The 25,834-nt window shown below is 35.5% G+C and overlaps 1 protein-coding gene across 1 annotated transcript in view; it reads right to left on the bottom strand.

The window, feature by feature from the left end:
- The window catches only part of LOC118190099 (follistatin-like), a 244,600-nt gene that overhangs the window by 31,118 nt on the left and 187,648 nt on the right, over positions 1-25,834 (bottom strand). The window contains exon 4 of the mRNA XM_085810414.1: positions 24,641-24,862. Coding sequence (XP_085666540.1) covers positions 24,641-24,862 — 222 coding nt within the window. The remainder of the gene's footprint in view (positions 1-24,640; positions 24,863-25,834) is intronic.

The following is a 25,834-nucleotide window of genomic DNA, read 5'->3' as shown; positions in this document are numbered from 1 at the left end:
AGATGCCCATATTCTGGTGGGCACGTACATTATTCAAAATTGGATGGCTCTAAGTATCATTGTTTTAGCACAATGCGAGGAACATTCATACAGATTCTTCATTATCTAGTTTTTTTAAATATAAAGCATGGCGATACTTGGTGGCAACATTTTGGAAAGTGAATCGATGCAAAATGCCGTTTTGAAGTAATTTAAATTCTGTAAGGCTATTTAACTCTTAAATTTCGTTAAACTTTATTATTACTATGCATGATTTAACTATGCATGATTTAGTTTAAATCATGCATAATAATATACAAACTCTGTTTTTAAAATTTCAAGTGATTCAACAAGGAACTTTTAGAGTCATCAAGGTTGCTGTGAAATAAACCGTTAAAAACAATTATGAAAAATCGCGTTTAAAGTTCTCAGATTAACATTACATGACATATATACACGACTATTCTGTCTGCGAAACGAAAATGAGAAAATTCATAATAAAAATACGTTGCCAATTTCTCCAGACTAATTGAAATGCTTAAAATTATTTAGTTAACAAATAACATAAAAAAGGGCGAAAATTGCATTCTTAATTTGCCCTTTAAACTTTTGACTTCCGTTGTGGCAAACAATAACTTCCGGTTTGTCCACTCTCAGAAAAACTGGTATATCTCTACTTCTGACAAATATATCAAGAAAAGAAAAGTTGTTTTTGATAGTTAAGTGTGTGGCATTTAAAAATGTGAACTAAAAAAATTGAGATTTTTTTTTTAGACAGAATCGGCCTTTTCAATGAGGTCGTTTACCTTAAAATTATAAAGGATAGCAATCTTTGTGACGTTTGTGGTAATACCAGTAGAATCGTTTGGTTTTTGATTCAAAAAAGTACATTCCAATGAAAAATGCCTGCGCTAACATAATTATCTTATTTTTAAATATCAGATATCTACAAATATCTCACACTTATTCGTAAAATTAAATTCTTATTTATTAATAATTATTAATAAATATCTGATTCATTTATAATCATTTTGGATCTTCTCGGTGTACATTTCTCAATTATGCATTGGTGTAACTCTTCGGAACTACCATTAGAATACAGAAGAAATGTGAAGGTGGTTTTTCCTATCATGTTATTTTCGACACATTATTAAATTAAAATTATTTGTTTTCAATACATTTTTATAATATTTTTAGTTGACTCATGCGAGTAACATTTTGTCATCGAATTTAAACCTACTTCACGATAAGCTGTCCAATTCCAATTTTGTACAAACGCTCTTTGTGGATGGCAATGCACAGTGGGGAATTAATAAACCTAGTTCTCGTGCTTTTATTACTGGTAATATAAAACTGCAAATGAATTTGGTCTATATAATTATTTCATATATTACTGCCATTAACCGTTAAATGCGTCAATTTTTATTTTGAAGTCAAAAATACATTAGAATTGATATCCAATAAAATAGGGAAAATACTAAAAAAATCTAAACTAATTTTTTTTAAAAAATACACTCTTTTGCAAAAACATTGAAGCACCAAGAAGGCCTTTTGTGATTGTGGCGATATTTGGTATGGAAAAACATCTTGATCGAACATGAAAATGATCAAGTTTCAAGGCAAACGAACTTGAATTGCGATCATAGCGCAAAAAGTATAAAACCACTAACACAGGCGAAAAATTTCTTTTTTTTTTTTCTTTTTTCTTTTTTTTTTTGTTGCTGCCATTGTAATTCCGTAAAGAAGGAACTAAAGACGCCATTACGACGCTATCGAAGACCTTACAGACAACTAAACGACTTCAAACGTTACCGCAATGTAGGTTTGCGTGAAGCCGGGTGGTCATACCGAAAAATAGGCCGCCACCTGCAACGTACAGACACTGCTGTGCAAAGACGTTGGCAACAATGGTTGCTACAAGGAAATTGCCGACGAAATTAAGGCTCTGGAAGGCTAAGCAGCACAAATATAGATGATTTATATATTATTAAAGATAGATATTATTAAAGATTATAAATTATTTATATATTATTAAATATAGATGCAAGATAGCATGATTGTTCACCAGGCCCGAATCGCCTCAACGGTATCATTGTCGACTATTCAACGCACTACAGCCACGTCTATACCTCCCGTGGTACCGTCCACCATAACTTTTACGAAAAATATATATGATAGAGAAATGTGTAATAACAATTTTATGAAATAATACATACCTTATAAACTTGTTCAAACAATTTTAAAACTTTGAATACATCAAAATAACAACAAATACAAAATCAAAAATTCGTGAACACAAATAATGTCCACACCCTACACACCAACTCACAATAATGACCGTTACACCGTTAGTGTTGCCACCACACTGAAACTTTCAAAACTATATACATAAACAGTATGTATCTAATTGGTTACACTATGCAATAACCTAAGATAAGCTAAGTGTTTAGATTTGATTCACCTGACTAAATATTGAGTATGTTAGACTAGAAGAGAAACACGCTAATGTGACAATCAAAATCGTAAAAAACAACCTTGTATTTAGCGTAGGTATAATGAAACACTCAATCGATTTCGAGGGCAGCTAAAGGTCCCTCCTTATCAGGAAAAAGAAATACATAGAAAGAAGAAAATAGGAGAAGGAGTCAAAGAAACACGTGGTCCTTATCAGCACTGCACGTGGTTATAACTAGATTTTTAATCAGAGTTGCACTGGCTGCCTACTTTTACTGAGCCAGGCTATCTGATCAAGCATAAAGTGTGTATGTGTATTTTTAATTACGGCAAAGCACACTAGGGCTATCTGCCTAAGGGGAGGGATGCCTTTCGTGGAGGACTTTCTAAGGGAAACTGGCTCGTATACACGTTACACATGGGGAAAACCACGAAAACACCCATGCAGCCAGCCCGTTCGCGGGATTCGAACCTTGGACCGAACTACCAGTGTTCAGCGACTTTACCGTTCGGCCGCTGGTGGGCCCGATCAAGCATAAAGAAATATTAGCGAAGTTAAAATAGGGAGCGAGGGGCAAATGCACCTCACGCTCAAAATCTTAACTTCAAATAATGGAAAGCAACCACTGAACGGATTTTTATACCCTCTGGTAGTACCAAACGCGAGGAGGTAACGCCATCTATCGGCAAAAATAACTGAATTAAGATAGTAGAATTTTAAAGGCATTAGGAAGGACTGGATTGGACTTCAAATCATTAACTAAACTTGCTAAATCTTTGTGAATGTGAAAAGCCTCAAGAAAATCCAATTCACCTATGGAAGAAGCCTTTTGGATGATTTTTGCAAACCCAAAATCAAAATTATGATTAAAAGCCCAACTATGATACGCTATTGAAGACTTGTTAATTTCGCCTTTTTTGACATAAGATTCATGTTCCTTGATACGAAACTTCAACGCTCTTTTTGTTTGGCCAATATATCTTAAACCACATTAACACGATATACTATAAATTCCCCAAGAATTCAAGACAGAAACGCAATCTTTTAGAATCGAAAGGGTGAATTTTATTAATAGGGGAGAAACCGACTTGAAAATTGAATTTCTGGAGAATCCATGCAATTTGATAGCTAACAGAAGGATAAAATGGAAGCACGACAAGGTCATTAATATTATTTCTAACAGTGGAATGTCTTCTTTGATGGGAATCTGAAATTTTTTTTTAACGGCTTTATCAATAATCACGGGAGAAAATCCACGGTCAATCGCAACTGCTCTCAAATAATTAAGTTCATTGGTTAGCAAAGATTCGGAGGAACAAACTTTAAGCGCGCGGAATACATAATAGTAAAAAGAAGCCATTTTTTGCTTAACAGGGTGGTATGACTTGGCATGGGGTGGCAAACAAACTGCAAAGGGTTTACGGTACACAGTGGTGCTAAAATCGGTTTCATTGCGGATTATAAGAATATCAAGGAAGGGGAGGGAATTGTTGGATTCAATTTCAAGAGTGAATTGGATGGCTGGATCAATTGAATTCATAATAGATAGAATCTCGAATAAATCCTCTTTATAACCGTCAAAAAGTGCGAAAGTGTCGTCAACATACCGAATCCAAAGACGAAAAGATAATTTATCAAATAATTTCATCTCAAAATAGTGCATATAAATGTCAGCAAGTACCGGACTGAGAGGATTACCCATAGCCAATCCTTCAACTTGACGAAAATATGCATTTTGGAAAACAAAGTGGGTTTGACTTACTAAAAGTTTCTCTCAGTCAAACCCACTTTGTTTAAATAAAAGCTTATTATATAAAAAAAATAGTTGTATTTTAAGCCCAGCAGCGGCTGAATGGTTACGACTACTGGCATTTTGACCTTGCTTGGGTTCAAGCCCCGCGAACGGCTTGGCTGCATGGTCGGTTTTCCTGTTTTTTCCCATGTGTAACGCGAATAAGAACCAGTTTTCTGCGCAGAAAGCACTCCACGAAGGCATCCCTCTTCGTATGCAGATAGCCCTCGTGGCTCCGCCACATTCAAGTAACCTCAACTACATTTTGTTAGGTTAAATATTTTGTTTTTAAGAGTTTTAAAATAAATTAACACTGTCACATTAATACGATGTAGCATCTGTAAAATAAAACAATAAAAACTGTAGGTAGAAGAACACTGCACATTATCCACTGTCTCTGTAAATCTTTTATAGCTCTCAAACAAGACTTCTGAACGACAGCGAGAAAGCGAAGAACAAAATACCGTACTTCACATATCTCGAATTGTTCTTGTAAAAAACCGCCCAATTAAACGAAAGTTCCAAGAACGCATATGTAAATAGAACGACTAAATTTACTTACAATTAGACGCATTCAGGGGGTCGCAGGAGAGAAGAGGGGGTGAGAAACCTTGTGCCACAGTCGATTGGTCGCCAATCGGGAGTTTCAATGACCTTGCGAAGGTAGACTGCTTTAAGCACGACGGAAGTTAATATCTTTTCAGCTTCCATCTTTTCCTTATTTTTTGACATTTTTTTTCGGTCGCTATTTTTTAGTGTTTTTATTAGTATGCAAGAGTTCTTGATCGGATCATGTTTTTTCGGCGGCACTTTCTGATAACCAGTTTGCGGTTCGATTAAACTAGTGTTGGTATAAACACAGGAACGTGAATTTCGTAACATCCAGTCAAGTTGCTGATACTTGATTAAAAATAATCTGCACGAAAATTATACAGACGGTGTTCACACATTTTTGGAACGATTTTAATTTTCCTTGTGAATTTAAATATTAATTTTAAAATACGAACGTGACTGGCATTAAATTGGAATAAGGTTTAAATTACCGTCTGCAGCATTAAAAATAATCTTTCCTTTAAAATGTCGCTGAAAAAGAAACAATGGATCGAAGGTTATACCGAAGGTAATGCAATAGATATATGGAAAAAATTCGGTATGATATTTCAGAAAAAGTCCGAATTTGTGCCAAAATACCTGTATTAGAACAATGCTATATATAAATCTAATACATATCCTAAGTCGCGCTTTCGAGACATGAAAAATGCAAGCTGAATTTCGTCAATCGGCCCAGTTAAACGGTAGATAAAGAACTTTTTTTTTCTGCGCAGCTGTACATACGAATTTATGTGCGTGTATACATCTACACATATACATACGTACACACGTGAATACATACGTACGTTTCTGAATCTGATCTCCAAAACAGAACAGTACCGGCCACGTTTTAGCAAACTTTAAAATTTTTTTTAATTTAAAAGCAGTTAAACATCTCCAAAACAGCCACCCATGTTTGGAGCTTAAACAAGAGACGGTCACGCATGGCTCCAAACTTAAAATTTAAACATCTCAAAGACGGCCACGCATAATTTCAGACAATTTAAATTTGCTTTGGAAGTGATCGCTTTACAGAACATATAATAAGTTATGTCAATTTTTTTTTCTTTACTTTCTTTTCATTTCTACTTCCTATACATTTATTGAACTAACGTTCTCAGAAATATTCATCATATTCAGAAAAGTATGTTTATATATTTCAAAAATAAAATAAAAGATCGGAATGATCGCGCACATGCCCAAAATCCGTTTAGAAACTATAAAAACTAAGAAGTCGTAGACGAAACATGTGAGTCAAGGCGCAGAACAATAAAAGAAAATCATTATACGAAACAATCTAAGCATAAAAAGGGAACAAAATCGTTAGATTTGCAAACAATACGGCGTCAAATGGACTTAGTTTCTCGAAATTACGAATAGCTAATTTAGCACAGCTCTAATTTGGGACATCGTCTAGAAGCCTTCTTTGTAAAGTAAAAGGAAAAAAAATATATAAGCTTTTAGTTAAAACTTATCAAATAATTATGAACTCAAAGTAGAAAAATAATTTATTCTATAGTTTCATCTATCCTATAGTTCTCTTTATAAAATCCATCTACAATTTTACGTCACGACTACGGTTACCATCTGCAAAAGTGAACAAGGGGGAGTTATTTTGGAAAGGAGACATTTCAAAATAAAATTAAAGATACATACGCTTTTCTTGTGAAACAAAAATAACTTTAAAATAATTTTTAGAACATGGTGCTACTACCAATCAGACAGTTAAACATATATTTCATAACTACCTATTTTTTAATAAAATTTCATTTCTTAATAAATCTACACTATTAAAATCTCTGAGCGTCTGTCTGTCTGTTGCATTACCTCCTCCAGTACGGCGGGGAGGAGTTCAGTTCCCCTCCGATTTCAAAATTTCGTGGGAAGCCATTTCGACCATTCCCATCTTCGTAAGACTTTAATCAAACGAGATATCAATTAAAAACTCCGAAAACACTAAGTTTCGCGCTCATTTTTTCCAAGTGGCAACAGTCTGGCAAGCTGGAGATAAAAATCTGCTTTAATTCGAAAAGTATTTCCACTGTTCGCTTTGAAATCGTACAGTTTGTTAAGAAATCTGAGTTTTAGAAAATACGAAACAAAAATAGCAGTGCCAAACATTTAATATATTGTTTTGGATTCCAAAAATTCGTGGGAAGCCATTTCAACTATTCTCATCTACGTACGACTTTAATCAGAAGAGATATAAAATAAAAATTCTGAAAACATTAATTTAAATTTTTCCGGAGTGGCAAAAGTCTCACGCGTTGGAGACAAAAATGCTTTACTTCGAAAAGTGTTGCCACTGCTCGCTTTCAAATCGCATAGTTAGTTAATAAAAAATTTGTAAGGTTTAAAAAAAAAAAAAAAAAAAAAAAAAAAAAAAAAAAAAAACTGATGTGTTCCTTGCACGGAATATTCTCCCACGGAATTATTGCGGAATGTTTCGACGGAATCTTTGTACGGAATATTCCGTGCACAAATTCCACATGACTTTCTTACACGGAGTATTAAATTATACGCATTTTTTCTTGCATTTCATTTAAACTTATTGCATTGAATTAAATCTACTTCGTCGACAGCGCATAAACCACAATACAGGGTGATTTAGAATTCATCATCCATATTTGGTGGGGAGTTAGGGAATAGGAAAAGAAGGAGATTTCATATAAAAAGTACGGGCATAGACGAACGCATGGTAGTGTAGAGGTGTGTACACAACTTCCATACATAACCACAGGTGTTTGACGTGTGCAGCCAGTCGTCGTTCGACTAGGTGACTTTGCAGAAGTAACATGAACCGGTATACGTGAAATGAACTTGCAGATATGCATGTAAAATGCCCCAGGCATATATTCCAGAAGTTCCGGTTGTCCATGCAACGCCTTTGTGAGTCATGCATTCTAGCACATGGTCAGCAGTTCGAGCACCTCTTGTAAGTCTGTAAAACCGATGCAAAGCAATGTTACATGTAAGATAATAAATGTTATTTTCCTTACTACTTCCTTTTTATGTGTTCTTTCCATTATTGAACTGGGGTCATTTTGCCCTACTACATGGCATATGCGCATGTGAAATCTCGTTCTTTTCCTTATAACCTACATCCCCACCAAATATTGATGATGAATTTTGGATCATCCTGTAGAATAAATGCACTCTTTAAAATTCATTATATTTGTTTACAATAGCGATACTCTGGCGCTAGGTTCACTTAAGAGCGTTACAATTCGTTCATATTCAAAATGCATATAAATATATATAATTGGAAGAATTATCTAATTGTTGCTCCATGTTCTATTCAAATACTATAATAAATATAAAACGATGTATAAAAGAAATTAAGCAAACAAAACATAAAAGAAAGTTTTTCACAGACGATTCAGTATTTCTCATTCAATGAATTCAGTTCTCACTTCCCGACAAGGCAAAAATATACATAAAAAATCAAAATATCTATATTAAAAATTACGAAGTAAATCTTAAACACTTATTTTCTCAAATAAATTCCAGAATGGATTAAACATGATTTATTCCGCAATACTAAAAGAAGGCGATATCTTTGTTGTTGCGAAGCTTAGTTTCTCTAGATTAGCAAAAAATCCGCTATTTTGCCAAGTTTCAAATGTAAACAAACATGTCCGCCATCACAAAATTAATTAAGCTTAGCTGCACTTAAACAATTTTGAAATTGTTGATAACTCCACAAATATTGCATGCAGATTTATATAAGGCATAAAAACATTAACCGGAAGATAAGAACAACACAATTCAATCATTTTTAAAGCAAAAAATGCACAACTTAAAACATATAAGAGAAACTAAGATCACTGAGCCGGTTAACAGAGTGGATACATATATATACATATATTTATATACGTTTGGTGCAGCCGATTGCAACCACAATACGACGAGGTGCACATCTACATGTTATAGCAGTCCTATATACTATATTTCAACATTCTGAGTCTACTTGTTTTTGAGTTATGCGAGATACGTACGTACGTACAGACACCACGAAAAATTCTCTTCAAAATTCATTTTAAATGAGTTTTATTATTTTTTGCGTGGAAAAGAGTCTTTTATTCTGTTTTACGTACAGATGTCACGCAAAAACATCGTTAAATTGCACTGGATAGCGGTCAAAATGGGTATTTTTGTTGAAATATGATGCCTGAAAACCACAATACACCACATTCGCGATTACAATACTTCCTTTTTTACTTCTGCAAGGAAGTAAAAAAGAATAAAACTAGCACTGCCAAACATTAAACGATTTTTTTTATTATTATATAATGTCATATTCTGACAAGAAAGCAGGCGATTGCATGCGAAGTCACTGTAAGTCGAAAACGTTTCGTTAATGTCAGCATTTTAAATAAATATTCTTCAACTTCTCTGTTTTCAGATTAGGATAATTGACACGATATGAATTTGCAACGCTAATTCTTTTATTGATATTCAAAACAATTGTTATATTACATTAAATTTAAATTATGACGTCATGCGTATTAATCTGAACTGTTAAAAGTTTTTGTTTCCTGGTTTGGCAACAAAAAATTATTTACGAACTGGTTTTTCTTCGAAAAAAATGAACTAATTTCATTCATATTGAAATGTTTTTATACATTTGCTTTTCATGGGTACGTAGAACTTCTAAATTTTGCTTTGGTTGCAGCTCACTCATTTATCGGGCTTGCTCGCCAGTAACTACTATAAAAATTCGAGCATAATTTACCGCCATGGACCCCACATTAAGTTTATTCCGTTGCTAGGACCGTCAATGAAAAAAAAAAAACACCTCTCAACGGTTGCACTATGAGCAGGAATGCAAAAATAAAATTCGCAGATTTTCAGTAATTCGGAAAAGCAATGAATATTGGCACACGGTTTAAAAAATACCATCCATTGTTCATGTATATTATAACTTCGATGGACTTAATCCCTTTGCCTTCAGATTTAAAGAATGACACCAGGTGAAGAATCGGTCGTATAGTTTCATGTCATTCGATGATAACACCTCTTCGTTGCAAGAACTCAAGAAAAGGAATCAAATCTTCAAATCTGTACTTATTGTATTCAAGTAGCACTCATTCAAAACAGTTAAACATGTACACTTGTCCGGTCTACCTTGCTAAATACTCAAAAGATGCTTCATAAACACACTGAAATTGGTTACAGATGCTTTTCTTTCGGAACAGTACTTTTATACTGCAAGAATATATATATATATATATATATATATATAAAAACCCTGCAAGTTTTCAGATTTCATATTACGCCGAAATGGGGCTTTTTTTTTAACGTTTTGTGTGTTACTCTTATTTATTAAATATCATGTTCTTCGCACTTAAACCATAAAATTCAGTTCAAGAGCAATATCACAAAATAATTTAAAAAGAGCATATTTTTATAATTTTCGTTACACAGTCTCGCGCGCTGGAGATAAAAATGTTTTTTTCCCGTACTGTGTTGGCATTGCTCGCATTGAAATCGTTTAATTCCTTAATTAAAAACCCATAAATGCTTTACAAAATATGAAATAGATAATAAAACAAATTCCAAATTTTGCCTTTCAGATGCCCATATTCGGGTGGAGATGTACGTTATTCAAAATTGGATGGCTCTAGGTACCGTTGTTTTATCACAATGCCAGAAACATACATACATTTATGCAGATTCTTCATTATTTAATTTCTTCAAATATAATACAGGGCGATAGTATTTGGTGGCAACGAAAAGTAATACAGCCTAAAAGTTTTCAACGCAAAACGAAAACAATAGTCCTTCAGGGACAAAGCTTAACATTTTGTGTGTTACCTTTATTTATTTTATTAAATATCACGTTCTTCGCACTTAAACCATAAAATTCAGTTCAAGAGAAATATCGCAAAATAGTTTTAAATTGAGCCTATTTTTAGAATTTCCGATACACATTCTGACGTGCTAGAGATATAAATGTTTTTTCTTGTACAACGTTGAAATCCTCGAGTTTGTTAATCAAAAATTCGTTAAAGTTTTACAAAACATAAAATCGATAATAAAACAAATTCCAAACTTGTGCTTCCAGATGCTCATATTCGCAGTAGGATTACGTCATTCAAAACTGGATGGCTCTAGGTACCGTTGTTTTATGACAGTGCGAGAAACATACATACATTTATGCAGATTCTTCATTATTTAATTTCTTGAGATATAATACAGGGCGACAATATTGAGTGGCAACAGTTTGAAAAGTTAAACTGTTCAGAGTGATTCGACGCAAAATCGCAAAACGAAAACAATTGCACTACAATTTGAATAACGTATGCCCTTTGGACTAATAAGCAATATTCCTAAGTACAAATATTAATTATCCTAATAAATAAATTAATCAACAACCCGTTGGCTTCTCTCAACAAACATCCTGTGTCCACGATAAAGATTAAATTTAAAAACCGCACAGAATTATCGTCCTCATTATTCCGAGTGGCAAAAATGCTGATATCGGCGACTATGGCTGCGTGCCCTCTATCGATTTGATACGATTTTATAAAAAACATTAAAAAAAACTCATTCGAATTTTGAAAAAATTGCTTAGAGGTGCACTGGCTTTTGTCTAGATGCACTAATGTACTAAATTTTTGTAACCCTGGGTCTATTAGCTTACGCGCAAGACGAACGAAAGACACAGACAGACAGACTCTTCCTTTTATATTATAGGTTCGTGATATAAAACAGCAGATGAATTTTGCAAACAGAATAATTTAATCTCTTGTTCCAGTGCAATATAAGATTAATTATTTTCCTCCTGCGAGTTCATTAATTATGTTCTGAGTTTTAAATAAAAGCTTTTTTTATGTTCACTGTGTAGTTATCTCTCAGGTTCGTCTATTTCAGTTGCGACGGTTACAAATTCTTATAGTAATTTAGGTAACACTTAAAATTCGCAACTAATTCAATACAAGTATCAACACGTGTGATACTGAGAACTGCTTTATGTGGCATGATGACTGTGTTCAGTGTTATGCCTCACCTCTTCTTCTTCTTTTTTTTTTTTTTCGAGGGTACGTAATTCTATACTTATTTTTCCGAATCTCGTTTCCTCCCCTTCTCGAATTCACGTTTACCCTCTGTTGGCGAAATAAATAAAAGAAAAAAACAGTTCAAAAAACATAACGGGCGAAGAGCAAATCTTCAAGAGTCATGTCAGACTCCTAAAGATTAATGATGCTTTGTAAATAAAACAGAGAAGAAAGGTACTACAAACTCACATAGTTGCACTTCATTTTAAAAGAGTATCCACTTTCTTGCCTAGGCGGGTACATCCTGTCCCCATCTTCCGTCTGCTCAACGTTTAGAAACTTGTACTTTCTTTTACAGAAAGTAGTTTTTAACATTCCGCTTACGATTAAGAGGTTGCCGCAATTATTTAGCATTAGTAGGCGGTGTTTTTGAAGTCGAACTGCAGCCTTTCTCAATAGGATTGCCATATTTAGTATATTCAAAAGTTAAGGATTTTGAGGATTTTGTGCTTTTTTTTTTTCAAGTCTAAAGGGGCGTTAGACCCAAACGGCTATTAAGTCTCAAAACGGCATTTTGCGTCATTTCACTTTCTGCGTTGCTTTACTTTTCAGACTGTTGCCACCGAATATTATATTTAAAAAAACTAAAGCATGAAGAATCTGCATGAATGTTTCTCGCATTGTGAAAAAACAAGGTTACCTAGAGCCACCCAATTCTGAATAACGTAGTCCTCCAACCAAATCTGGGCACTTAGCAGCTCGAATTTTAAATTTCTAAATTGTTTTATTACCTATTTGAAAATTTGTAAAACTTTACAAAATTTGAATTTTTTATTAAGAAACTTAATGATTTCAAAGCGAGCAATGGCAACACTGTACGAAAAAAAAAAACATTTTTATCTCCAGCGCTACAGACTCTGTATCCGAAATTCTAAAGATATTCTCTTTTTTAATATTTTGTGATATTGCTGCTGTTGAATTGAATTTTTTAGTTCAAGTCGAAGAACATAATACTTAATAAAAAGAGGTAACACACAAAACGTTAAAAAAATCCCTTTGGGCGTAATATAAAATCTGAAAGCTTTCAGTCTTTTTTTTTTTTTTTTTTTTTTTTTTTGTAAAACCAACAAAATCACCTTAGCAATGTAACAGGAGCTGCTTTGATAGACATTTATAAAATATTCACCTGTTGGCTATTATAAACGAATCTAGAGTAGGTGCCGCTTAAACGCTGATCACGTTTGTCCATGTCCATTTTGACATATTGACCGAAAACTAATATTAAACGATAAAGGGAAATATGGTCCTCAAAATAGAATTTTTAACATAGCATAGAAATAGTACAGCATATAATGCTTAAAATAGCATAGAAAATTAACTAATCTATCTATATATATATAATGAATGAAGTCAGTTTGTTCGCTATTAACGCAGTCACTACTATAGCTATCGTCACCAAACTTTCTACAATCTTTTTCTGGGTCCTGGAAAAGGTCGACCTCCACTTTTATAAAACAAAAGCTTTGAAAACGCTACTTTTCGCACTCATTTTTTCGAGTGGCAACCGTCTCGCACGCTGGAGAAGAAAATCTGCTTCATTTCGAACGTTGTTCTCAGTGCTCGCTTTCAAATCGTAGAGTTTGTTAATAAACAATTTCTTCTACGTTTTACAATGAAATAAAAATAGCATTGCCAAACAATTAATACATTATTCCCGATTCCAAAAATTCGTGGGAAGCCATTTCGACTGTTCACATCTTCATACGACTTCGTAAGCCAGCCCCCATAATCTGTAGGATCGGTACTTACTGTCTAGGAAGTACGATGTCTGTGAACGTACTTCCGAGATGGCTCTCTAGAACCTAATACACTAGTTCGATTTACAAATAGCTTGACTATTTAATGGAAACTGTGAATTTATTGAACAGTTGTTACAAACTACAAAATGATTACATGCGTGGAAGGAAAAAGATGAGATTATTTACAGATGAAAGAGAAGTCATCGTCTTTTGCATTCACTCATCGTTCAACCGCGTAATCGTCTTAATTTTTTCTTTTTAAATTTAGAAATTTTCTTTGTGTTAATGCACACAAAAGTAATAATTTTTAATTTTGTTCAATACCCAAATGCATCCTCGGCCCAGATACCCAGGTGTATATACCATTTCCCCGTGAAACAGAGATCATTTTAATCCGTAATCGTCTGTGTTCTCTCATCGAAAAAAAAAGGATTTGTTTTCACAGCTTGCCGCGTCATCCTATTATTGTCGACGATGCCAAATCAGCCGAAATATTAATTTAAAAACTATGAAAGAGCTAATTTTTTCACTTATCAAAATTTTATAAATCAAAAATTTGTAAATTTCACAAAATCTATACATATAAAGAAGAATCTCTGTTTGTGTGTTTATTTGTTCGCGTTATTGATTTCTTATCAATTACGATCCATTTTTTGCCACATTTAATCGACTAAAACTGAATATAGGTGAAACTTTGGATGGAACTTGTGCTTTTACGACCATTTGATTACAAAGACGAAAATCCTTAAAAACTGCGTGCCATTGTTGCTGATATAATGAGAGAGAATTAGCTTATTTTTCTATGGAAATTTTTTATGTGGGTTCCATATTGCATCAGACTGAAAAATTATGACCATGAATCGTATTTTTTGCATCGTTATTAGAGAAGAATTGCAGCGGTATCGTTCTCTCTGTTGTAAGATGCATTACTCTCAATCTTTATTAACTGGCATCGGGTATTTCCGCTAGTTAATTAATAAACCAAGTTAATAATAAACCTGTAAAATCAATAAACGTAATTTTCCATGTTTGTTACGTGTTTACATGTTGAAGCAAGGCAGTACCTGTGCAAAGCTAGCAAGACCTATTATGCTTATTTGGATGGGTGGATATATCATGCCTACCATACGGGACGGAAGCTTACAGAGACTGTTCACACATTTCTTAGACGATGTATAACGTATTCACAAAATAGTAACTCAATCTAACTTACTAACTTTACTGTCATCGGTTACTTCCGCTAGTTTAATATAAGTCCAAACATATAAAAACTTACAATTTAACTACAATAAAAATAGATACTTGTGGAATGTCTGCAAACGTTATCCGAAATTTTGTTTACGAACTGTCTAATGTTTCTGGAAATTTTGACAGATCCTGTACACCTGATCTTAATACTTTGATCAGCCTTTAAAGGGAATTCTCCGATTTCATTTTTATGTTCTTCAGAAAAACGTCTACATGACGTGCTTGCATTTGTTTCAGAAAGACCTTAGCAAATATTTTCTCTCTTTTACTTCTTCTTACCCAGGTGTATACCAGGTGTTACCTGGTTTTTTTCTTGAAGAAGAAAGATCTATGTCGTCGAAATCAACAGAGCTCTTAAAAATCTGCGTGAATCTAAACAAAAGACTGCTTGATTTTATAAAGTTGACTAAAACAAAAACCAAGCCGTTTGTTCACTTAATCTCTTAGTGACATTTTCTCAGTCATTTGGCAATTTTAAAAACTTATTTTGACAGTACAGTACAACTCCAGTTATCCCAACTCCGACTATCCAAACCGATGTTTATCCGAATCGCTTTCAGAATTTCAGAATTTTCCAGAATCAACTGAAGAGAAAGAAAAGGAAAAAAAGGAAAAAAAAAAAAAAAACTTAAGAAAAGGAAAGGGAAGAGACAGGAGGAGATGAGGATGACGTGTGACTTGAGGAATTAGGAAACATTCTTTTGAAAATGCCTGAATGTTCAGAAATCAGTGTAGAGGATACAGCAGAATGGATGGTGTGTCAATCGTCAGATCCTGGGTTTCAAATTCTAAATGATGACCTTATTAAAAGGGTGAGACGTGAAAGTATCGAGCAAGGTGATGACCTTAACCCGGCGGAAGTCGCACCAAGAAAAGTTACTAGAGTGGGCGCGTGGTGTATCACATACCCCAATATTTAAAATACGATAAAAGTAGTTTTAAAGCTGTTTTTCTTGTTCTCGTGTATTATAAATACGTGAATAATAACTGGGTTTCAAAAAATTAATTTCCAAAATAATCTTAGAGTTAAAATTAAGATAAATGAAAATAATAAAACACAAACATCATGCCTCTAAGTTTCATTGCATCTCTAATACACAATGCTTATTTCATTTCTCCACACTTTGAATGAAATACATTCATGTGAATCTTGGCACAGAATGTTTTCACATTTTAAACATTGCATTCACGTTCTTCTGTCCTTGGCGCGAGGGCAAAAAATTTATCACATCTTTCATACTTAATTGTTTCGAATTTCATGTATTCGTTTTAATCCTTCGTCGAAACTTCTGCTTTTGTTTTGCATGCAGTACGCCAGTTTCTTGGTAAAGTATTAATCTCTGATCTTTGTTCAATACTTTTTTTCATTAATTGTAATGCTAAGTCCTTCAAAAACAGACTTCTGTTTCTGGTTGGCGGATTAGCACTTGAATGTAATATAATTCAAGTATTTATTACAGCAACATTCAGTGCAGGAAAGAAAATTACCATTGGCCACCTTCTTGTTATTCTAACAATTGAATAATTGGCTCACATTTCATCTCCCATATCCACTGCTCCTTTAGTCATATTATAAAAACATATAATTCCTGACGTTTTATTTTCTCTAATAGTATCATCTATAGTATGATCGTTATATAATGTTGAAAGCATAAGAAAGTTTTTCCTTTTTTAGGAACATCAGGAATTAATGTTTTATCTTTTTCGAAACCAAAACAGTGTAGAAAATATTCTTAGTTTCACCTTTAGTTTCCGAAATGCAATCTTCATCGCTTTCAAATATTTCTAATAAATCTCACAGGCGTTGCATCTCCAATTCATAGGAAGTCATTCTTTTTACCATAATGCAGTTAGAAATTTTTAAGAACTTAATGTAAAGTACTTTAAAATCACTTGCGAGTAGAAATATTTACTGTTACACTCTAGAAATAAATTTCTGAACTAAATATTCAGTCAGAAAAACACTTAAGCAGGCAGGCGCGTGGGATGTGTCATACCCCAGTTCCAACAAAATACCGATACATCTTTTTCTGAAACACACAGGCAAAGAAAAAGCCGTTCTGAACGTCAACCACAACTAGAAACTCAGCTACTGAAAGCAGCACAGAATTTCAGTTTCACAAGTTAGGAATATTCCACTTTTATGTAGGGTTTGGGGTATGATACGCCCCACGCGCTTTCCCGCGGGTTAATATCGAAGCTGAAGCAGACACGGGACCATCAGACAGACAGAAAGAAGTACAAGGGGCACCAAAACATCGCCATGGGCAAAACTCTTATCGCACCACTGCACTAACCATCTATGGAAGTGTACCCTGACCGGGCAAACACCAACACCATACTCGAGAATTTGTTTACATTGCAGCTTTCATAATACACAGTTATATATTAATGGTGCATCATTTACATTGCAGACAATATTGTCTCAGATATACTTTACACGGGTACTTTGCAGTTGAATGGATAAATACAATAATTACAATAACTTATTTACAGATGCATATACATATTTCTTTTGTGTTTCGGTTTGGAGCTTTGTTGGCGAGGAAGGGGGGTTATGGTATGTGTTTCTTTTTTTTTTTTTTTTTTTTTTTTTTGGAGGGTGTTACACAAGTTCATTCATAGTGCAGTTCATAGTTCAGCATACAGTTTATGAAATAGTTCATAGTTTGAGTACAATGAGAAAAGTCACGGTTGTCTCAATTAATGGAGATATTTAAGCGTGTTTTCTAAAGGCACTCTTGTTATAATATGAGAGTGGATATTCTTATTGTTACGTTTTATGAACTTAGAGGATTATGTTGGGTTGTAAGCTATGGATGACACAGTTCCAGTCCTTCGCGGTGTAAGAAATCAATAATATTTTTGATGTTTTGGAAAACTTTATGGTGCTAATGATGAATCTATTCTAATACTATTCTATTCCAGTATCGGTGGGATGGCGAATGTAATGGGCTGACGTTAGTGGACACTGAAACATGTAATGTTCAGGGTCTCCGCTTTACCCGTATATGCATCTATACCACGTAGCCATATTGCGATCATAAAAATACTTGGGGAAGGGACCGTGACCCGAGATGTACTGGGTGAGGAATTAGGTTGAAATTGTGGTATTTTCATCAGTCTTGGGTCGTAGTTCGAATGTACATCGTCCTTGTGGTCCTTGTTCCCATTGACGTTGCCACTTTTCATTCGCCATTGGTTTTAGTTTGTACTTTAATGCTGATTTAGGCCACGGGATATGAATTTGAGATCCTGTTTGTTCTAGAGCTGGGACCATCTGCTAGTGACCATCAGCTAGTGAAGCGTTTGCCGACCTTGAAATTGCGCTGAAGTGGATGAAGCATCAGCCCTAGTGTGACCACAATCCAATATCTCATGGCCAAGCGGACGCGCGACTTGGCTGTTCGAAAATGGACGAGGAAAGTGAAACAACTTACTTTGACCGAGATGTTCGGCATGGAATGACTTTCAGCATTTGTAAGTACACTATATAACATGTACGAAAAAGTGTTGCCTTTCCATTTTAATTAATTAAAGCCTCTTTTCCTTTAAAAATACATTTTATCTTCCATTTTCAACATACAAATTACATTATATTAATAAAAGTATATGTAGATCCTTCCTTCGGAAAAAATGCATTTATCCGAATTTTCGATTATCCGAATTGGGTCCGGTATCATTTGATTTGGATAATGAAGTTCTACTGTATTTGGAGAATTTATTTCGGTTATAAAAATTCATTTTCTAATATTTTTATAAGTCAGTTTCTCTTGTTAATACGAACCGGTATCTCTTAGAAAGTCCTACATTAACCACTTGCGCTAAAAAGACGTACCACGCACGTCGAGATGCTTTTGTCTCAAACCGCGAGCGACGTGAACACCACGTCGATAGGCATTTATCGCAAAAATGAAAATAACGTGGTGCACACGTCGCCTAACAACGAGCTTGTTTATTTCTCGAGTTACACCTCTGGATTGCACTCGCAGACGCGGAGCGGCGTAAATGAGACACTTTACCGCTTGTTATATTGTAGCACACGGCACCGCAACCGTGACGCAAGTTGTTAAGACATCCCTCCTATCCATGTAGTGCCTTAGAGTGAACACGTAAATAGTACTAATAAAATTTATGAAGTATTTCTCCTGCCTTCTTAGCATGCCTTTGTGTAATGGTCAGCACCTTCGGCGCATATTCGATAGGTCCGTGGTTCGAGTCTGGGGACAGAATTGCTCATTTTTCATCTATCCTGATTCAAAAATACCTAATGTCTCTACAAATGGACCGCAATCACATTCGCCAGCATCTCTTGTACTGTTATTTTAAAAAAAGTATTGCGTTTCGCAAAGTACTAAAAACTTCTGAAACCTAAATGATCAGTAAAAGTGCTTTTTCTGGTTTCACCTGCTAGATTTGGTTCATTATTATTTCACTCGTAAAAGAATTCATTAATATGTTCTTTTGGACATTTCAATGGTTTTTCATTCCTCTGCATAGATCTAATGACTGCACCTGCATGACCATTTTTTATACTTTTATAAGCTACTATTTGATTCACTACTCGTGGTGTTTGTTGCAAGCTACTGAGTTCATATTTTGTACAAGCACTGTTTGTGGATGATAATGCAAAGCGCTTTGTCTATAATATGACCCAAATTTATTATTGAAATGATTTTTGAACATAATTTTGTTTAACGTATAGATTAAAAATCTCAGAAATTCCCTGTTTGCAGCATCAGAGAGAGAGAGAGGGAAAAAAGTCTTTTACATTAAATTTGTTTCAAGTTTTCTAATTTTTGGACAATTTCCGAAATTCGTTCATTATTTTTTTTTTGGACGTCCATTATTTTAAAATTTAAACATGTATGCGTTCCGCCTTTGGTAGATAGGTCGCGCTGAAAGTAAAATTTGAAAATAACTTGCTTGATGCATGAATTTTGTAGAACTTACTTGATGGTCAAGCACATAAAGGGTACGTCAAGCCCATAGAACTACATTTCCTGCAACGCAAAAAGTTGAATTTTGCTAATATCCATGCAACAGAATACAAGTTCTTCGTAAATTTCAAATTACAGTGGTTTATCATTTACAGGGTGATTTGCTTAAGCGTGTACAAACTTCAGAGAGAAGTACGTTACTCTAAGACGATGGAGTTGCATAGCATGGAAACGCAATCCTCATGAGCTAGTATGCAGAGAAGAAAACACAAGAAATGAAAGAGAGAGAGAAATATGAATAGTACTATTTTAATCAGTTGCAGTATTAGAGGCTATAGTAAGTGTTCGAAGTTACAATCGCTAGCTAAGGTGGCGCAGCATAGAATCACGAACCTTTCGGAATTTACCGGGAGTCTGACGGATCACACGATCCTCCTCGCTGGCTATGGGTATTTCGTACACCAGGCTTTTCAAGAAACCCCAGAAAAAGAAATCTAGGCAGGGCGGGGAACGTTTAGGCGATGAATATGACCACCATAGCCAATCCACCTTTGTTCTGTTGAATGTAAGTGTTGCCGAACGGAAAGAGTAAAATGGGATTTGGTACCAGCACGGTTAAATAATAATACAGTTGCATCGCGGCTGCTGGATGCTTTGCTGGTCTAATAATCCGGGCAAAACTTCCTCCATGAAAATCTTAACAAGACCCTCCTTCCAGACCAACATGCATGATATATCGGACCATTAAGTGATCACTAACGATCCGTGACAAATCACTGCAAAAATAACCAGTGATGGGGTACTTCTGGGGCTGCCCACTGCTATGCGCGTTGTAGCAGCCTTCTCTGCCTCGTTGCCAAACAGGATAACAGCCTGAAAACGGGGTTCCGTCATACACTTCTGCTTCTATCATTCGGTAAATGCAACTCGTGGTGTAGCAGGAAATAGTGGACGATAGGGGTATACAGGTGGTTAGATTGCAGGATTGTGTAGACGGATGGTTTCAGAAACCGCGACGTTTCTAGCGATCGCTCGAGTGTTGACATGTGAATTTCTTTCTGCGTAATGAAGCATCGTTTCTTCTATTTCAGGTTGTCCGTATCATTCGTTCCTTATTCCTTTGACTTGTTCCGAAAGATCCCTTGTCGCACAATCATTGATGTAGCCGTGCAAGCACCTGGTGATACGGAATCTGGCTATTCGGGTTACGCTCATTATACAGGTGCAAAGTCGCTCTCCCATTAGAATCCGCCGCTCCATATGCTAGATGCATATCTGCTATCTCGGAATTATTGAAATCTTCTATCCTACTTCCTCTGCAGTTCACCTTCGGGAGTCGACGTAGAGAATTCTGCGAAGCTACTGGCTAAGATCTCTACCTAGGCAGCCTCGGCCACGGGGTATAAAATTTATGAACTTGGTGCTTCTGAAGGCCCCGAAAAGGGGTCACTATTGGCCGGCCGGGAGTCCAGCACGTCCTAGCGCAGCGTGGGGGTAGGGCCCCTGGGTTCGCTGGGTAATGTCCCGCTGCGACGGGTAGCCCGAGCGACTGGTAGGTAGCAAATTAACGACCAGTGCCGTCTGGACTTCCGTTCAGGAGGTGCATTTCTCTCTCTCCAAGGTACGAGGCGGAGGTTGAACCTTTGTGCTGGTTCTGCGGGGTGAGGGGACCACAGTCCGAGTCCTAGAGACACGCGTAGTGGGAATGCCCCAATCCTGTAATTAATTCCTCTGCAGTTGATTACCAAAGGCCTAATTTCGCGAGCGGATATTTTTTTGTTACATAACAACGTCCTCTAGCACGCTACGAATGAGTTTATATCCCTACATTGCTATGCAGTTGCTATGCGAATCGTCTTTTAATCTATCTCTGCCTGAAATTTATATACGCTTACGCGAATCACCTTACATATAAGATCGAACAGAACTTTTATTCTTAAACTATGTAGGTCCTACGTAGGTCTAGAATGTGTAAGATGGAATGCGAAATCTTAACAACAGATATATTGTTGACTTACAGGTTTCCTTGCATTATGGAAAAGCATGTCACAGCTATCTGTTAAAAAGGACTGAAAACGAATCCTGGATCAACTACTAGTATTTAACGGTTATTCACTCTGTTAATACACGTACGCTCGGCACACGAGAAAATAATGTTAATAATGAAATAAAATATGTTTATCATTATATAAGTTGTTTAGTTCTTTAAATGCTTGATCAAATACTTATCTGTATGTTCTTGAGAATACTGTCCTCAAGTTTCATAATTATAGAATAATTAATTTATTACGGTTTATAATTATAGAATTCCATTAATAAATTAATTATTCTATAATTATAGAATAATTAATTTATTAATAACATTTTAAATAACTACGAATTCAGACTTTAAGATTATCAGACAAAGAAATTCAGTGAAATTAGCGTCAATAATTCCGGCTGTGAATCGTCGTCAATGGAATATGAAATACAAAACTGTCACCCCTCCTTCACGAACTCGATGACACGTAAATCCACCTTTTCACCCCCCAGCCATTGACAGAATAGCTGGTCTGCTGCGTTAGGTACTTATCCTGCTTGTCAGATCCCATGAATGAAATAAAAAAATAAAAATTTAATTTTAAAAAGAACTACAGCTTATTGCAATGTCTTCCGAGACTTGGCTAAGGAATACTAAAAGGAGGACAGGATCATGGATGGAAAGTAGAAGGTAAAACACTGCCGTTGCGAATTGTACGCTCTGGAATAATGAATTTATTTATACGGATTATGAACAAAATTTTTCTCTACCACCTCGCTACATTGCAGAATTTACTATTTTAACAGAATGATACACTCACATTACAGCCCTACTACACTCACATTAACTGTTAGCCCATCTGCACAAATGGCAGCAAAGGTGAGGTAGGAAATGGAAGTGGATATTGCATCCTCAATGCCACAAACACAGTTAGCACAAGGGTTTCTTCTAGATCGTGTGGTACTTATTCACAATTAAACTCTCGTTAAAGCGGAATTACACTCTAAAGGGGAAAAAAATCGACGCACCAAGAAGGAATCCCCCGATTGTTTTGAAATTTCGTATGCGTAAATGTTTTGACCAAATATGCAAATGATTAAAATTTGGTGTCCAATGAATGAATGGGTCTCCAGAAGATGTATATAAGGAGCTGTTCTTGAACTGTTGTTAAAATTTTTTGTTGCATTGCGATTTAGGATAAAAACGGAGAACAAAATCCAGGCTGAATATTTCTAATGAGGTGATTTGAAAATTAAATGAAACAGTTTTACGCCAAATATTAAAATAAGGCATCAGTACATCTAGTGCAGCCGTCATATTAATTAAAATCGAGCTTTCGTGCAATTAATATCTGATTTTGTTTCTGAAAACTTGTTGATAGTTGCAAAATTAAAAATAATAATAGAACAAAAAACAATAAAACATAAATCTGATAAGCCCTTTTTCTTCCAAAACTTTTGTTCATATTCTTAATTTAATTGTTATCTTTAAGTTATTAATGTGCAATTACTTGTATTGTGATTACACTGTATGCTGAATATTGAACATTAAAATGTGAAGGAAGAAAATCCTTCTCTGAAAAGAGGTCAATGTAAGAAAAATATTAGAAACCCTTCCAACAGTCCTTCACCGAGAGTTATTCCTTTGATGCTGGCGATTTTTAATTCTGGTAATGACTTAAAAAGTAGTTTTCATACACCCCTAGGCAGATTAAAACTTAGCGACACTTTATTCTTCCCCTCCTGGTGGCCAGCAAAAAAGCTAAAGCGTGCAAGATAAAATACAGTCGATTTGCTTTATCAATCATATTGTTACGGAATACCCATCTGCGGTAAGATACCTTCCCAGCAAAGTGGTTTTGGGGCTGCCAAAATGTAACGGAAAGTCAGGGTTGCCAGATGTGGTGCGAAATCGCCCATTTGGCGACAAAATTGGCGATATGCCATAGACCTAGCAAAAACGTTCTGGAATGAATTCTTACTATTTTGCCCCGGAATGTTTTCGAAGGCAGGTCAGAAAAGATACATAAACTTTTCCTTTACACAGAGTAGAAGTTTATCGTCAGTCTAACTTGAGTGTATCGAGTTTATCGTGAAGAATATCTTGAGTTCAGTAGTAGTGCTTTGAGTTCCGAGGTTAGCTGGAGAGGGATCGACCGAGTCGGGAGCTGCACCTTAGTGCTTTGCCGTGAAGCTGTCTCAAACGTTGTAGCCTGATAACCTGAAGGCTGTCTTGCTGATCGTTTCAGCGTGTTTATAGTAGTTTTTCGACGTCTGTAACGTGTCTTTGCAACTGTCCTGTGCAATACTGACGATTAAATGGTGTTTTAATTCTTCATAAAGTGTTGTCACCAATCACTGCAAATCCCCGAACCCGTACAACGCATCGATATATTAACAAAATTGAGGCAAACTGTCTTTTAGTGCACCTGGTTGTCGCCTACCAACTAAGTGCTAACAGTTACTTATCAACTGGTACGGTAAACCGGAACACTAGGCCTCTCAGTACGTTTTTGAACTCGCTTTTGCGTATTCTTAATTTGCATAATCTTCTGCTCTGAGCGAATATATGTGACTTGAGTTTAAAAAGGAAAAACAGGGCAGTGTTTAAATTACTCGTAAGTTTAATTATTAGTGAAACCTAACAGTTACGACCTAAACTTCCGTAAAACCACAGTCCACAGATTTTTGCAGAATTATTATAAAATTGCAGAATATCTCAACTGGAATACTTTTTACGAAGCGCATAAGAGGTTTTATAGATCCCCCCTTCTTCTTTACGTTTATTAAGTAGGAAGTAATAGTCAGATACGTACCTTTACATTTCCCTCTGTAAGCCTGAGGAACCGCTTTTCCCTTGACACAAGCGGCTTGTCGAATGTGGCAGGAACTGCTGTAAGTGACATTGTCCGCTCCGCAGACATAATCGCCAAGCGAGTTGGAAGAGCAGTAGCCTTGACAACGAACGCAGTGGGGCCTCAGCATCTGGTCCAGAAGGCAAGTTTTTCGTCCGGCACATTGGACTTTCTCACAATTTTCTAAAATACAAGAAAGTCGCTGTCAAAGCTCGACTATTCTTAGCTAAAATATTAAAAAGTAAGGTTACTTCACTTATGCAAATAAAGCTACCTTATACTGCTATCCTACTAAGATCCAAACACCACTGTCCATTAGAAAAATGTATACACACTTTAACAGATGATCTGCGTATTGGTTTCGCAGCTGAATTGAATTATCTTTACAAGTACATTTGCTATCTTTACAATATGTAACAAAACTATTTTTATTATTTTTACAACATGTATAGTATGGTGTTTGCTCATCACATGTTGGTACTGTCATGACTGTAATATGTTTAAGCAAATTAAGTGCATGCTTACGGCATCAAGAAAAGGGAACACCACAGAAAGGTTCTTAGGGACCAAGGATGGAGGCACCACAAAAATGCTTCATTGCTGGTTTTGCCATGGTGCAGATAAGACAAGATCGAGAAAGAAGCAATGAACAAAAGGAAAAGCATTGTATTGTAAATATGTGAGAGGCATCAAAATCTTTTAAGTGCTTAGGGCAGTGATAGCGAACTTTTTGAGCTCAGCATATCGAAATTCGGGAAAACCCTAGCTTAACTCTGGTGTCGTGTCACATATAGAATCATCCATCTGCCTTCCGTGTCATCCGTCTGCCAAGAATGTACTCGAACGCACCCAAGGTAAGCGCAACACATATTGACCATAACGAGGCCGCTGCAAGAGGAATATATCGGGTCAGTCCATAAGTTCGTGCGCATTAAGAGTATGCGTGGAATTCACTATGACGCATTTACTAAAACAATACAATTTTGAACCTGTTGAAACTTGTCATCGTTTGGCTAATTGTATAGAACAATCAGAAGTGGTTAGAGTAATTGTATAGAACAATCAGCTGATCTGCTTAAGGAACGACAACTTAAGTGATTTTAATTTCTATTTTAACCAATATTAATAATTAATATTTCATTAAGATACATTATT

Source organism: Stegodyphus dumicola, chromosome 2 (genome assembly GCF_044657685.1).
Source record: "Stegodyphus dumicola isolate Sdum_Otavi_A_Nest chromosome 2, ASM4465768v1".
Taxonomy (NCBI): Eukaryota; Metazoa; Arthropoda; class Arachnida; order Araneae; family Eresidae; genus Stegodyphus; species Stegodyphus dumicola.
Note: the sequence above shows the minus strand (reverse complement) of the source record. Positions and strands in the feature narration are given on the sequence as shown.